This window comes from Rutilus rutilus (genome assembly GCF_951802725.1).
Source record: "Rutilus rutilus genome assembly, chromosome: 11".
Classification (NCBI taxonomy): domain Eukaryota; kingdom Metazoa; phylum Chordata; class Actinopteri; order Cypriniformes; family Leuciscidae; genus Rutilus; species Rutilus rutilus.
The window spans coordinates 15,622,811-15,638,840 of NC_140216.1; the positions used below are offsets into that span (position 1 = coordinate 15,622,811).

The 16,030-nt window shown below is 38.6% G+C and overlaps 2 protein-coding genes across 4 annotated transcripts in view; one reads left to right on the plus strand and one right to left on the minus strand.

Annotated features, from left to right (window-relative positions):
- Positions 1-436: 436 nt before the first annotated feature.
- LOC311299988 (NACHT, LRR and PYD domains-containing protein 3-like) lies at positions 437-13,986 on the minus strand. 3 transcript variants are annotated; one of them, XM_084424027.1, is made up of 10 exons: positions 13,859-13,986; positions 13,644-13,745; positions 11,852-12,020; positions 11,052-11,159; positions 5,266-5,364; positions 3,276-5,159; positions 2,982-3,155; positions 2,718-2,891; positions 2,000-2,046; positions 437-1,655 (listed from the first exon to the last, which is right to left on the minus strand). In XM_084424027.1, exons 3-10 carry the CDS (start codon positions 11,992-11,994, stop codon positions 1,129-1,131), a joined length of 3,156 nt encoding a protein of 1,051 aa, XP_084280153.1. In that variant the 5' UTR covers positions 11,995-12,020; positions 13,644-13,745; positions 13,859-13,986; the 3' UTR covers positions 437-1,128. The 3 variants fall into 3 exon arrangements, with proteins under 3 accessions (XP_084280153.1, XP_084280151.1, XP_084280152.1); XM_084424025.1 differs by having other exon boundaries at positions 3,276-5,162; XM_084424026.1 differs by having other exon boundaries at positions 3,276-5,162; positions 13,644-13,742; positions 13,859-13,970.
- The window catches only part of LOC311299989 (glutathione hydrolase 1 proenzyme-like), a 63,110-nt gene continuing 59,656 nt past the window's right edge, over positions 12,577-16,030 (plus strand). The window contains exon 1 of the mRNA XM_084424029.1: positions 12,577-12,602. The gene's annotated coding sequence lies outside the window, so the exon portion shown is untranslated. The remainder of the gene's footprint in view (positions 12,603-16,030) is intronic.

The window sequence follows — 16,030 nt, forward strand, 5'->3', positions numbered from 1 at the left end:
TGAGACATATCTGATATGATATCTGCTAGTTAAAACTTTTACCCTATTCACCTGTAATCACCATGAAACTTTCCCAGTTAATTACCTACATTAAGATGAGAAAAAAATGTATCAGAAGTTTTCTGTAATTTAATGTTTAAATATGCACATTAGGCAATGTCTAATTAAATATGCACTAATTTGCATATATTTAAAAAAACGAAATGTGAGTATTGGATAAAGCCAGGTTGAAAATATTTTTTTCATTGTGTTCACATATTAGATGGGTCTTCTCTCTTGTGTCTTCTCAGTGTTCGCTTTGTTTCCCATTTATAGAGTAACCACAGCTGAGTAGTTTAGCAGTGTGTTACAACAGTAGCAAAAAAAAAAAAGGCGTTTTATATTAATTACAAGCATTACATACATTTAAAATTAGACACCACAGAGCACATCCCAAGTTGTTTTAAAGTTTTATTTGCGCTGGTTATGGCACAAACTATCAGACCTAAAATCTTTTTTTTCAGTCAATACAAAAATGTTTCATTCACTTTCAACTGCCATTCAACACATCAATTCATTCATGAACCAGACACATAGAGCAGTTAGTAATAGTGATGCTGGCCTTAAAGGTGGGGTAAGCGATATTTGAAAAACGTTGTTTGAAAGTTGGTCGGACCGACACAACCAGACACAACAACAAACGTGTAGCCAATCAGCATTAGTATGATGGTTGGTTTTCACTGTTGCACAGTGGTTTCCTGTCTGCCTGATTGGATTGCATTTTGCAAGAATTGCAAGGAAAATACTTTTAATTAATATATTTAGAACCAAGCAAAAAATACAATTCTTGTTCACTGTAATAAAAAAAAACTTAATGCTAAACCAAACCACACAGTAGTTAGTGATATACACAAGGAATGTAACTTGCCATGGAACAAAAGATGAGGAAAAAGTATGACATGCCTCTTCTTAGAGTCCATCTCCATGGTGACTCGATTCGTCGCTCTTTTGTGAACTGACTGAACTTATGCCCGAACACGTTTTTTGGAACCAGCATACCACAAGTAAACAAGTCTTGGGTTAATCAACAGAGTTTAGAGTATATCTGACAGAAAGTTAACCTTGCTTTCAGGAATATCCCCTGGGTTGTTAAACCTGACACAGAGACACTGAGGCTTCATACACTCTGAATCCAGCATAAAGGGGTTCAGTGAATGTGGTGTTGAATGTGTGTAAGTGTGTGAGTGTGTGTGTGTCAGAGACGCTGTAGAAGGACAGAGTGCCAGCCGGCCAGTCAAGATACACTCCTATTCTTTTAGAGCGGCATGAAGGGACAGGTATGTCTTTATTTTTATTATTGTGCCAGGCACTGTATCTGTCAGCAATACAGAAAACACACCAGGACATTTCATTGTAACCAAATCTACACTGATTTCCTCCTCCTCTGTGGATTCCTTTATATGTCATGCCTATATAACTCCAGCCAGTCCACTCAGCCTCCCAGTAACACCGTCTAGAGAAACTCTCTTGAGACAGAACCTGCTCATAGTATTTAAATCTCTCTGGATGATCAGGATATGGCTGATGATCTTCCACATACGTCAACGTCCGGTTCCCCTCAGACAAAGAGAGACGAATGTTTGCCGTGTTTGGATCCAGTGTGAGATCACACGCATCTGAACACAAGAAGAGAACATCAGTATCTATGTGTACAAAGTTTTTTGATGGTTTTAATTAGCTTTTGTCAGATGTCAATACACTGATACTGCAATCAACTCTATCTGTGTTTTGTAAAGAATTGAACCAAACTGTTTATACAATTAGAACAAAGGAACAGTGATTTCTGAAGGATACCCTATATATATATATATATATATTGTGTATTGCAGCTGTTATGTGTATAATGTAAGAAGGTTCCAACAGTACCATATAATTTGTTTGCAGCCTATTTCTCTTCATGAATAAAATGAATTTACTCTTTTAAAAGTAAATGAGAGGAACAGTAAGGTACATTACTTACATTTTTTCAGTCCTGGTGTGATCCTACAATGTTCTCCATGGTCCAAGCTAGAGAGTGACAAATACACAAAACAGATGGAAAATGTTTGATTAAAGGAGAACTCCGAGTCCACATTGAACCCCATTGTCGAGTTCACGCGCATAGGTTTAGTACCTATGATCACGCGCGTGAACTCGACAATCGATTACTGTGGACTTCGACCGAAAACAGGATGTAAATACAGGTATGTGCGCTGGCTGAATAAACATCATTTTTATTAATATCTTTCACATCTACTGGAGTCAGATTCACCCGCATTCACTCCGAAGGAATCACTCACATGATCTGTGCACTTGTAATGACACATCAAGGATGTTAAGAGCCTAAAAGCAGGTTTAAAACTTGCCCCATTTAAGTCAACAGGGTGCAAATTTTAAAAAGAGGATAACTCGCCGTAGGCAACACCGATTTTTGTCGTTGTTCTCTGTACTGACAGCACTCCAAATGTACAAAAAAATGAGCTCAATGTTAAAATTGACCGGAGTTCTCCTTTAACATTTTAATTGTTGGGATTAATTGCAAATATTTAAGAGAAAATGAGCGACTAAGAGAAACTATGTGTTCCTGTGACCCTACATATGAGACAAGAGTTAGATTTAGGTGAGTTACTCTGTGGAAACAATTGTCCTCAAAGCATTAAAAATGTACACACAAAAATGTATCATTCCACCCCACATACTTGAGTATCTGCAGTGAGCAGTTTGGATCTTTCAGTTTGTCAGAGAGTAGCTTGACTCCTGAATCTCCTGGGTGATTATAGCTCAGATCCAGCTCTCTCAGGTATGAAGGGTTTGAACTCAGAGCTGAAGACACATAACAACAGCCTTCCTCTGTCACCATACAGCCTGACAACCTACATACACACATCAACAGACAGATCATCTACATACACACAGCATTAGGACCGACTGAGTTTACTTTATCTCTTATATGTTCTTTATACCTCAGTATCTCCAGCTGACAGTGTGGACTCTTCAGTCCATCAGAGAGCAGCTTCACTCCTGAATCATGCAGGTCATTGTTACTCAGGTCCAGATCTCTCAGGACAGAGTTTGAGGATTGGAGAGCTGACAACACAATTTTACAGTCCTGAGCAGAGAGATTACAGCCAGAAAAACTGAAAAAGAACAAAATAGAATAGTGTAATGATTTATGTAATAAAGTGAAAATGCATCTGACTGTAAAAATGTAAAAATGTAAAGTCTCTTAAAAAAGTACACACAAACTAACCACTCACTGTGCTTTTCTGCAGTTGATCACAGCTGATATCAGTCGTCTTCTACCCTCATCTGATGTGTTGTATTTCTTGAGGACCAGCTCATCCAGCACATCCTCTGACATCTGGAGCATGTAGGCGATTGTTGAGCAGTGAGAAGGAGAGAGTTTCTTCTCTGAGTGTTTGTCTGATTTCACAAACTCCTGAATCTCTCTGGACAGAGTCTGATCTTTGACTTCCAGCAGACAGAGGAACAGATTGATGGATCTTTCAGTGGAGAGTTCATGTCCATCTTTGATCTTCTCTTTAATGTACTCTGTGGTTATCCTGATGCTCTCTGAGCTGTTCTCTGTGTGTGTCAGTAGATCTTGTAAGAGTCTCTGATTGGACTCCAGTGAGACACCCAGCAGAAATCGCAGGAACATATCCAGGTGTCCATTCTCACTCTCAAGGGCTATATCTACTGCACTTTTAAGCAAATGATGTACTGATGCAAAATTCTTCAGTCCCTTCATAGTTGTACTTACATGGAAGTAAAACACATAGAAAGCAGCAAGAAACTCCTGAACACTCAGATGAATGAAGCTGTAGACTTTCCTCTGATGAATCACATATTCCTCCTTAAAGATCTCAGTGCAAATTCCAGAATACACTGATGTGTCAGTGGCGTCTATGCCGCTCTCTCTCAGGTCCTCCTCATAGAACATCACATTGCCCTTCATCATCTGTTTGAAAGCCACTTCAGCAAGTTTCACAATCACTTCTCTGTTGAAAAGCAGGAGTTTCTCTGGATCACTCTCTTCATACTTCTGATTCCTCATGTTTATCTGAATCACCAGGAAGTGGATGTACATTTCAGTCAGAGTTTGAGGGATTTCTGTGCTCAGATCTACTTTCAGGATCTTTTGAAGCACAGTGGATGAGATCCAGCAGAAGACGGGTATGTGGCACATGATGTGGAGGCTTCTTGCTCTTCTGATGTGTGCAATGATTCTGCTGGCTTGATGCTCATCACTGATTCTCTTTCTGAAATATTCCTCCTTCTGAGGCTCATTGAATCCCTGAATCTCTGTCAGACGGCTGATGTATTCTGAGGGGATCTGATTGGCTGCTGCTGGTCTGGAGGTGATCCAGATGAGAGCAGAGGGAAGCAGCTCTCCTTTCATGAGCTTTGACATCAACACACCCACTGATGAAGTTTCACTCACATCAAAAACTTTCTGAGCATCTGAAAACATCAGTGTCATTCTGCTTTCGTCCAGACCATCAAAGATGAACACAACTTTACAGTCCTCGTAAATCTTTGAGTGCAGATCTTGAAGTTCAGGATGAAAGTCAAGCAGAAGTCTGTGAAGACTGTAATGATGATCTCTGATCAAGTTCAGTTTTTGAAATGGAAGCACAAACATTAAATCTACATCTTGATTGGCTTTTCCCTCAGCCCAGTCCAAAATGAACTTCTGCACAGAAATGGTTTTTCCGATTCCAGCGATGCCTTTAGTAAGAACAGTCTTGATTTGGTCTTTCTCCTCACATCCTGCTTCAGGTGAGGCTTTAAAGATGTCATTGCAGTCGATTGGAGTGTCTTGTGAGTGTTGTGTTCTGGCTGTTTTCTCCATCTGTAAAACCTCATGTTCTTCATTCACTCCTTCACTCTCTCCCTGTATGATGTGGAGCTGTGTGAAGATCCTATTCAGGAGGGTTTCATTCTCTTGTAGATTGATTCCCTCAAATAATCTCTCAAACTTGTTCTTCATGCTGGTTTTGAGCTGGTCTTTGACTCTCTGCAGGTCTCCAGTCTTCAGTGTGTCTGTCTGCAGGACTGCTTCAGTTTTGTTCTGCCTAATGTGAATCTGATAGTGGGATGAGGATGGCACAGGTCTGATCAGCTCATGTGTCTCTCCCCTACTGAAATTAAAATAAAAAGAGCAACAAAAAAGGCAATTACAGGCATTACATTGACTATTGGAGACCACCAGAATGATTGATCCCCTCAAATAATCTCTCATACTTGTTCCTCATGCTGCTTTTGTGTTTGTCTTTGACTTGACTTTGACTTGGTTGGAGAGAATCCTGCTGCACGGCTTCACTCTCCTGTTTCTCCTCACTCCTAAAAAAAAGTTGTTACTTTAAGATAACATTTCAGATGTATTAGAAATAAATAAAAATAGAACATAACAATCTTGTTTCATGTTTCTGTGTCCTCCAGACAATGTTTCCAAAACTATAACAAGGAGAGTCAAAAGGAAGGTATCGTTTGATAGAAAACTTTTCAAAATTTTTTGACAATACAAATAACATTACATTTGAACATTCTCATGCAGAGAAACTGCTGATTAAAGACAAAAATATATATATATATATCATTTTTATTATGAATTTGCAAATCTTTCTTATTTGACATGGAATAACTCAGGAAGGAAATAAGGAAGAGAAAAAATTTTTTTTTGGTGAAGTCCCTCTACATGTGAAATGCATCTGGATCCAAGTTTGTGGTGATTGCATAAAGTTATCAAAAGTTACAGCATTTGGGACCAGGATAGCATTTTTGTTCAGTCCTTGACACCCCCTAATGGGCATTTTTTAAATTGTTCCTCCAAGAGGAATATCTTATGATCAACACAATAGATTATGTTCATTTTGGGCTCATTTTAATTGTAATAATATGCTGTATAAAATGATGTACCATTTTCAATGATCTGTGAATGTTTCATGAGCTGTATAATGTTTTTGACACATTGCAGTACGTAGTACAAAAAAATATTTTAAAGATTATGAAAACAAAATTCTATTCATCAGCAAATAACTCGGCACTACTTAGGAGTTAATCAAACTGGCTACATTCATTGTAAACTTCAAGACTCTAAGCTTTCAAATGACATCTATTTTGTGTTAATCAAGGCAGTAGTTTTAAAAAATATGATTATGATTTTTTTCATAGCTAGGTTGCGCCCGCGGGTGGTACACTCGTTAGGAGTTTATCAAAGAGGTTAGATTCATTAAAAGCGGAGATTCTATGCTTTAAGATGATATATATTTTGTGTTATTCCACGTTTGAAAACAAGCACGGATGGCTCTGGGACCATTGGAAAACACATTGCATCTCAAAAAGATGAGAGACATGTTTTTTAGCTAAGCATGCATCACTTTGTGAGGAATATCTCGTGATCAAAGCAATGGATTATGTTGTTTGGGCTCTTTTTAATCGTGAGACTCTGCTGTCAATAACAATGTTTGACTTTCCACAGCATAAATGTATAGTTGAGAAGTACATTTAAAAAATGATATATAGTTTGCCATGTAAATAATATATATTTCCTTGTAACTTTTTACGCTCTGTAAAAGTTTGGGGTCTATCGGACCCCAAGGGACTTAATGTAAACCTTCTTGAGGACAGATTACTGGTTAAATAAAATTTGTCCTCAGGCTTAAAGGAAACGTCTAGGTTACTAATGTAACCCTTGTTCCCTGAAGGAGGGAACGGAGCCATTACGTCAATACTGACGTAAAGGGGTCTCGCCTGGGAGACAAATCACCTCCAAGAGGTAACTAAATGAGCCAATGGACATTGACCAGTGAGATTTGAATGCCGAGTCCCACCCACCTGGACATACGGGTATAGATATGTCCTGCATTACTCCATTCATGTTTTGCTGAGGAGCCGGACAGGGGGCGTAACATCTCCGTTCCCTCCTTCAGGGTACAGGGGTTACGCTAGTAACCTAGATGTTTCCATTCAGTCTTTCACGTTCGACGTTACATCGATACTGATGTAATCGGGTCCTGATGGAAAGCGCCACAACCACTGAACTGTATTAGGAGTGTCGAAGACGCAGATGCTAGCAAGCAATAGCGTGCCTCAGAGATGTTCACAAGTCTTTAAGCTGGAGTCCGAGAAAAAGTCTGAAGTCTTTAAGCTGGAGTCTGAGTCTAGTCTTGAGTCTTTTGTCACGAGTCCGTGCAAGTCTCAAGTCATTTCATGCCTTACAAAAAAAAATAAAATAATAATGATCAGACTAAAAAAATCCTATTTTTATTCTAGTTGTACTATATAGACAAAGTATATAATCTTTCTATTATCTGTTTTGTTTGTAATAAAGGTCCTAAGATGTAAAGGATAATGTAAGTCCAGCTTGTTACTTTATAATCCATTACAATGTGCAAAACAATCGTCCTGGCAACAAGACGAGTAGTCATTTTCAATACAATCGCAAAATGGATGCAAGATGACGCCAGTTGCGGTTTGTTATACAGCAGTTCCGACAGTCATTTTCAGAAAATATCAATCCTCGGAATAAGTCAATTGAAAACTGTACTCATACTGATTGCGATAAGTTAAAATATGCGTTTTAACCCTCTGGGGACCAAGCTGTTTTTGGGGTCCTTGAGATGTTCTGACATGCCTTGACATTTGTGCTTTTTTCAGTTATTTATAAACATGTTAATGGCTAAGGTGTAAATTCACTCTATGTAGCACAAACAGGGCTACCATAATATGCGAGCAACGTGTATGTAGATGTTTGTATTTTTAAGAGAATAATGTTTATGCGTGGTTATTGGAAAAAATAAAAATGAAAGTTGCTGAATTAAGACCACAAAACACATATTAAATATGTGTCCACAAGACTTTTGACTAATGGATGTTGTCCCTTTGAGTTCTAGCTTCAAAATGATGTGAAAATAGTCTTGCTTTATCGTTCACAAAAAAAAAATACATTGATTTAAATGGTGTAAAACAGGTTTTGCTTGGAAAGCCAATATGCGAGGAGGAGGAGTAGTTTACACCTTAGATTACAATGTCCCACCCACTCTGCATAATGACTCTGCATAATGACTCTGCCTAATGAGCCAGGTGTGACACTGACTGAGCCACAATGCAAGGACAAAAGATGTATTTAGACTTACATTGACCATTTAAGATTTCGCTTACATCTCTCTTGTAAATATGTTTTGCTATTTTATTAAAAATGTTACAATTACAACAATAATTACAATTTCAACAATATTTCAAGTGTACTCTTTCTTTGTAAAAAAAAAAAAAAGATTATAGGCCTACATTTTATCATATGTATTCATTAGTTTGAATATAGCCAACATTGGAACATCTAACATCTTAGTCTATGACTTTATTTTTGACAAAAATAGTAGGCTATTTTATATATATATATATGTATATATATATAACGTTAGATATGAGCAGAAATTGCTAAACAAAAGCTTATTTGATGTGGCAGTATATTCTACAGTAGCCTAAAAACTGTTTAATACGTTGCTTATACAAATATATTTTATTTCAACATATTTCAGTCGTTACTCATCATCAACATTACTCATCTCAGCTATAGCAAAGCAGTTTATTCTTTCACACACAGACGCGCGATTCATATTTAGGCTAAACAGTCTTTACAAATATGTACCCTTCATTCATCTCACAGAAAGGCGAGTCATATTATAGAAATGCGATTCATCTTTTTGCGGTTTACATAGGCCTACACTAACGTTATTCCATAACGTTATTCCACATCAACACTTGAGAAAAGAAAACAGCCTACCTCACTCCTCAGCGGGATCTGCTCCTCATATCAGGAGATATTGCTCCTCATATCAGCACTGTTCTGAGGAAACTTTTCTCCATAAGGTAGGCTATATTATGCCTCACTCGCGGCGCTTTTTTTACAGCTGATGTGGGGGCGTTTCTCAGACTGAAATGGTTCTCAGAATTTGCATTTGAATAGCACGCGCTCTCCGGGGAGTGGTCAAATTACTTTTGAATGGCTCGTAATGAGCTCGACTGGAGTCGCTCTCTTTTTATACAGATTACAGAAGCTGAGAATATTTGTTTTTTATATAAATTACTTAATTTAAAAGATGCGATCTCAAGCTTTATGCCCGTGGGTCTGTTTGCCTGTTTGACTGAATTTTCGTGGAGTTATAGATCATTTTCGAACGCGTTTCAAATGGGAGTTTACTGACAGAGAGAAGGCAGAAATCGCATCATGTTCATTTTTCTTTATTTGTCAAAAAGCAAAACACTTTATTTTTATTGTGAGTATACAGAAAAAAAATAGAAACTGAACAGGATCGATTGATGTATTACACGAAAATGAAAGATCAAAATTAACAGAGCATTAAGTGTTTATTTTTCATTGCTAAAAAAAAAACAGAGCAAAACGCGCGGGCGCGTTTTTGGTCCCCAGAGGGTTAAGTAATAAATTGTTTGACCTCTCTTTTTCATGTACACACATTAAGAGAGATAAAAGCTGCATACGTCACTAACGTCTTCCATTGAGGAAGCAGAGGCTGATGGCTCGGAGGTGGACTCGTCCATCACCCAAGCTGAAGTCACAGAGGTAGTCAAGAAACTCCTCAGTGGCAAGGCACCGCGGGTGGATGAGTACCTCAAGTCTCTGGATGTTGTGGGGCTGTCTTGGCTGACACGCCTCTGCAGCATCGCATGGTGGTTGGGGACAGTACCTCTAGGATGGCAGACCGGGGTGGTGGTCCCTCTTTTTAAGAAGGGGGACCGGAAAGTGTGTTCCAACTACAGGGGGATCACACTTCTTAGCCTCCCCGGGAAAGTCTATGCCAGGGTACTGGAGAGGAAAATAACATTGAGAGGGGCCAGCTGAGGTGGCTCGGGCATCTGTTCCGGATGCCTCCTGGACGCCTTCCCGGGGAAGGTGTCCCGGGCGCATCCCACAGGGAGGAGACCCCGGGGAAGACCTAGGACACACTTGAGGGACTATATCTCCCGGCTGGCCTGGGAACGCCTCGGTGTCCCCCCAGAAGAGCTGGAGGAAGTGTCTAGGGAGAGGGAAGTCTGTATATATATATAGCACGGTGGCTCCCGTCATGTTTCATGGGACTTTCATTATGACATTTTGGAGTTTACATGTAATACATGGACATACGTAATCAAATTCTATGATAAGGGTCCGGACCACGTCACGTAGGGAAAAATATGATGCAGATATTATAAAACTATTAAAATAAAACAAATTCTTTCTTTATGATATCAGTAGTTTAGTATAAAAGACTTGAGTTGTTTTTAAAATATTCACAAGTCCTTTTTGTTGCGTTGAGTCTGATGTTCGAGTGTTCATCTCTGCCCTTTTGGCAACTGCCCTCACACAGTCGTAACCTACCCAGCGACCCATGTAAGCCCAAGGAGAGTAGTCCTCCATACCAAGGGGATGGAAGGGACAGGGCTTACTCTGGAGACGGTCGTAGCTGCTGTTCCTCTATCATGACATTTCACGGGGACGAGTGCTTCGGATGGCCCCTTAAATACTCTGCGAGTGCCATATGGTGCCCCATCCCTGAGAAAGCAGGTCCTTCCTCAATCCGCTCTCATGAAGCATTCGGTGAGCACACGCAGTGACATAGAAGCATTTCCATTGGCTGCAGCCTGCAGGTACTATGGCCAACCCCGAAAGTCGACATTGCATAGCCAACCATAGACACACAGACTATCCTGCTATGTTTTTATTTTTATTTTATTGTGCTACATTAATGTGTTAAACTCAGATCATTTACATAGGTTATTGAGTTGATAAAATATAGAACTCCTTTCAATTTTCCTAAAAAACAAACCAGTTTAAACAAACCAGTTTAAACCCACCAATCTACAGGAGAAAGTTCAAAAGCAGTTATTTATGCAGTTAAAATATATACATATATATATATATATATATATATATATATATATATTGGACCAACAATGACACAACAAGTAAATAACCTTAAGTAACCTTATACTCTTCGTAATCTGTAATCAACAACTTTGTCTATACTTACGAAGGGTCAGGGGTCACTGCTTTGTCACTGAAGTTTTCAGGTTCAAACATGGATATTTTACTCTTTAATGACACACAACTGGGTCCTGAAGATGTCCTTAAGGTGGTTCTGACAAAAAGACAAACAAAACTGAATTTTATTAAATTAAACCGAAAACGTCTAAACATAAGCTGAGGGTATAGACCAGGGGTGGGGAACGTTGGTCCAGGAGGGCCACTGTCCTACAGAGTTACTTGCTCCAACCCTGAAAAAAACTCACCTTAATGTAGCCTTAGTGATCCCGAAGACATTGATTAGCTTGTTCAGGTGTGTTTATAGGGCTGGAACTAAACTCTGGGGAGAGTGGCCCTCCAGGACCAACGTTCCCCACCCCTGGTATAGACGGTTTCAACTGAACCACGTGGTTCACTTAGGCTGTTTTTCCACCAACATGGTGCGGCTTCCAGGCTCAAACTTGTTTCCACTGCAGAAAAGGAGCTTCACTGTGATCTGATTAGGCATATTGGATCATTACCCAATCAGAAAACAGCACATTTACATTTGTCCACATCAAGTCGGTTTTTTTTGTATTCAGACACCTGACTGCCTCACACTGACCCTTGGGATGGCACAAGGGTGAGTGAATGGTGAGGGATTTTTAATCCTTAAAATCTTTAAAATAATATGAATTGTGAAAATTACTGTACAAATAAAATGGCTTGTTTGAACTTTTAGCCCCATGTTTGTCTATTAATCTCTTGTCCCTGAGAATTTGTCAATTGCTTTGCATATGCCAAAAGCATACAAATTAATTACTGTACCTGGGGTCAGCGGTCACTGATCCATCACTGAAATTAGTAGGGTTTCTCATGGATTGACCACTCTTCACTGACACACAGCTGGGTCCTGCAACACAGTCTTCTTTCTCCCCGCTGCCCACCTCTCTCTCCTCACAGACACTCATTTTGGAGGTATCCCCCCTCCTCTTTCCTATGATTTAAGATATTTATGTGGTAACACAAATTTTAAGAGAGAGAGACTTTGAGGGGTTGATTTAGTGCAGCATCAGAAGAAAACCATCTTCAAATGCACAATAACAACATATTTGCAGTAAAACTGGCAGCAAACATCTCTCAGAATCATGGAGTAAGACAAGTATTTTAAGTCCTGCATGCTTTTTGAAATCTAGTAAAACCACTTGTTTCTGAAGTCAAAACTTGTTTTCAGATGCCATTGATAAATCTGATGAGTAATCATTTTACATCACATCATATCACCTAGAAAAATCCTAAAACAAAATGCTTATAAACTATGGTTTTTAACTACTTAAATTACTTTCCTAGATAGCAAGCAACCATTAGTGATGCCAATTTCAAAACACTGCCTCATGAAGCTTCGAAACCTTTACAAATATTTTGTTCTGAATCAATGGTTCGGAGTGTGTATCAAACTGCCAGAGTCACGTCACGTGATTTCAGTAAATGAGGCTTCATCATTACGTCATAATGGTTTTGAAACGTTTCGTAACACTTAGAAATTTGAGGGCGGTTCAAGATGGCGCTCTAGCAACATGTAAGTTGATGTGCTCTGCAAACTCAAAAAGTGTAATTGGCTTTTAGTGCAGTCAGAAAAAGACTTAATCACTTTCTTTCAACTTCTAACATCTATCAGTTGATAATTATACCTTTATATTACTAGAGAGTGACACAATGGGCAAGTCCGAAAAAACAAAAAACAAGATCGCTTCGCAGGCGAATGCTAATTCTGCTATCAATAGTAAAACTCTGCAAGTTTCCAGAGTTCCTGTTTCAGTGAATCTACATGATTACTTTTTGTAATTGAATTTCTGACGAATTCATGTTGTGCGAGGAGGAATCTCATAAAAAGCCAAGTGTCTCAATCATAACAGACAGGTATGCATTTGTATGCACTTAATTTGGTATTTGTTCAAAGGTTACATTCAATTTGTAGAATAGTTTGTATTTATTTGTTAAATATTATCTAGGGTCATTTATTTACAAAACATATTTGTTTCTCCACTGCATTTTCGCTCAAATTGACCTTTGTACTTGCACAATGCTTTCTGTTTGTTTGCGAGTCGAGTTTTCCTTTGCAAAGCAGATCGAGTTTGTTTGCAAAATGCTGGATTTGTTTGTTTAATTATGGCACAATATTAACTCCATATTAACTGACCAAAAATGTACTGTAAAATATTTCACAAATCACAACAGTCTATTTGAGTCTAGTAGGACCCGACTAGATTACCATTTTTAAACGAATAACCTCGACCGTTATCATTGCACAGTCAGCCTTGTTTGTCATTATTACAGAAGAAAAAGAAGGAGCGATCAAGAAAGGAAAACAAACACAGATTTCGGACCAGATCGCGTCATCTGAATTCACAATTCATAAAGAATGACATGCGTTATTATTTGTATGTCTACGACAGCGCACTGCGGATTTATTGCCAAAAGAAATCTGAATGTCAAACCGCAAACTTAACGATAGTTTGCGCATCACATAATAGCCTAATAACTCTGAAATACCCTGTAAAGAAGGGAAGAAACCAATTTTATGTTATACGTTGTAACAAAGAGTAACATCAAAACTTACCACAAGATACACCGCATTTATATACTCGAAGTTCTGGTTCTGGTTGTCAGGAATGGCGTCTCTTCAGTGTCGTAAATTACTTTCACTTCTGGTCACCTGCTGCTGCGCAGACAATAAACCACTTTCAAAGTCGTTGGATTGATTTTTGGTCGAATATAGATATTTATCCTGCTGAATGTCTCTCACCCATCTGCGACGCATAAGTAGGTACTTACCAAATAGTGTCTTGGTCTGAACAGCTTACTTGAATTCAATATTGAATTTATAAATGTTAAATATGAAGAATAACGGTTTCTACTTTAGTTCCACTTCTCAGTGATATGTGCTTCCTCAGTTTTAGAAAAGGAAAAAGGAACTGGGTACTGGCACTGCGGAACCAGGGGTGGGGCAAGAGCTGCCTGCCTATAAGTTTGTTCATTTTATAGTAGCATATCAAAAAAATAAAGTATTGAGCAAAAAAAAAAAAAAAAAAAGCAAATAAAAAAAGAATTGAAAAAGAAAAAGAAAGTAGCAAGAGAGAAAAAAATATGTTTTACAAACAAAAATAAAGAATCACAAAACAAAAATAAAGTAGAGCAAAATAAAAGACATAATTAGGCTAATTGCAAAAATGAATACAACTTTTAGATGGAAAAATAAGCAAATGTTAGCGAATAATTGTGTAGGATAGACCTATAACAAAATCCCCAGTGTTAATTGAACACCCCTCAGAAAAGCTATGTACACTGACATGTACATAATATATAAATATACACTGAGGAGTGTTAAATTACACTGTGGATTTTGCTGTTTTAGTCCTGTGTTCATAAATGGAGTGGCTGTGGAGAGAGTCCCCTGTTTTAAATTCTTGGGGTTGAACATTACAGAGGATTTTTCTTGGCCTACACACACCTCCACTGTCATGGGAAAAGCACAACATCTTTGTTTCCTGAGATGATTAAAGAAAGCAAGATTGAAATTTCTTGCGAACTGTACGGACATATTGCATCACATCCTGGTATGGTAGTTGTACAAGAGAGGAACAGAGGGCTCTGCAACAAAACAGTACAAAATATAATCAGCACACAGACATAATATACATCAGTTGAGGACATTTATTTGTTCAGATGTTGGAGCAGAACCTCCAAAATTATTAGAGATCCCCCTGCAGTGCACACTACCTCTTTGATCTCCTGCTTTCTGGTAGGAGATACACGACAATTTACTCTCGTACCACAAGACTGAATTTTTAGGGGTTCAAGCATGAAATGCTGAAACCCTATTGTAATTGTAAGGATTCGTAAAACGCATCGTGCAGGCCAAACCGTAAGGCCTAGAGACGTGAAACCTGGCCAGATGGTAGGCCTCAATTTGGGGACAACCTATCAGAGTATGACCCCGAATGGCCCATAGGTGGCGCTACAGCAACCAAAAGTTCAAAATTGCTCATAACTCGTAGACCGTTTGTCCCAGGATCAAGTGTCTTATATCGTTGGAATCATTGGCACAAGGCGGACAAAATGGCTATCTCCGATTTGCTCGCCCTTCAGGCGCCAATTTCGAGTAAATTGCATTTTTTTGAAAAACCTATTTTTGCGAACTTCTCCTAGGTTTTTGGCCCTATCGGAACCAAACCACTGCAAGAATATTCTCTGGAGTCTGACAATCAATAATCATCCAAAAAATTCAAAATTTCAATTAACGGTCGATAAGGGGAACCAAAATCTTTGATGGCACCAGGGCCACTTTTACTAAAACGGTTATAAATTTTGAACGGAAAGAGATTTTTTTGCTAAACTTGGGATACATCTTCCTGAGCTCATTCTGAGATCACTTGAAAAAAATCGCAACAATTAGCCACTAGGTGGCACTATAAAACAGTTATAACTTGTGAACAGAAAGAGATATTTTCATAAAACTTGGGACACATGTTCATGAGCTCATTCTGAGGTCACGTGAAAAAAATCTTGACAATTGGCCACTTGGTAGCGCTATAAAATGGTTATAACTTGTGAACGGAAAGATATATTTTTGCTAAACTTGGGACACATGTTCATAAGCTCAATATGAGTTGACATGAAAAAAAATCGTGACAATTGGCCACTTGGTGGCGCTATAACAGTGAAAAAAATCATGAAAATAGCTATAAGCGCACCCAACCGTTAGTCTACTGAAAATTGGCACGCAGTGTCTTTGTCCAGGGTGCCATGATAATCTATGAGAACATTGGTGTATCTAAAAAAACTCAGTATACGTCATTGGCACAATGCCTTGAAGGAGCCTTAGAAGTTTCAAGCCCGTGTTTTTTTAACAGGAGTGACCTCCTAAGAATCTTTGCCGAGTCCAACAATACCAAACATGCCAGGTTTCGCCTTATGGTTTTTGTAAGTGTCATTTAGAGCTTTAAA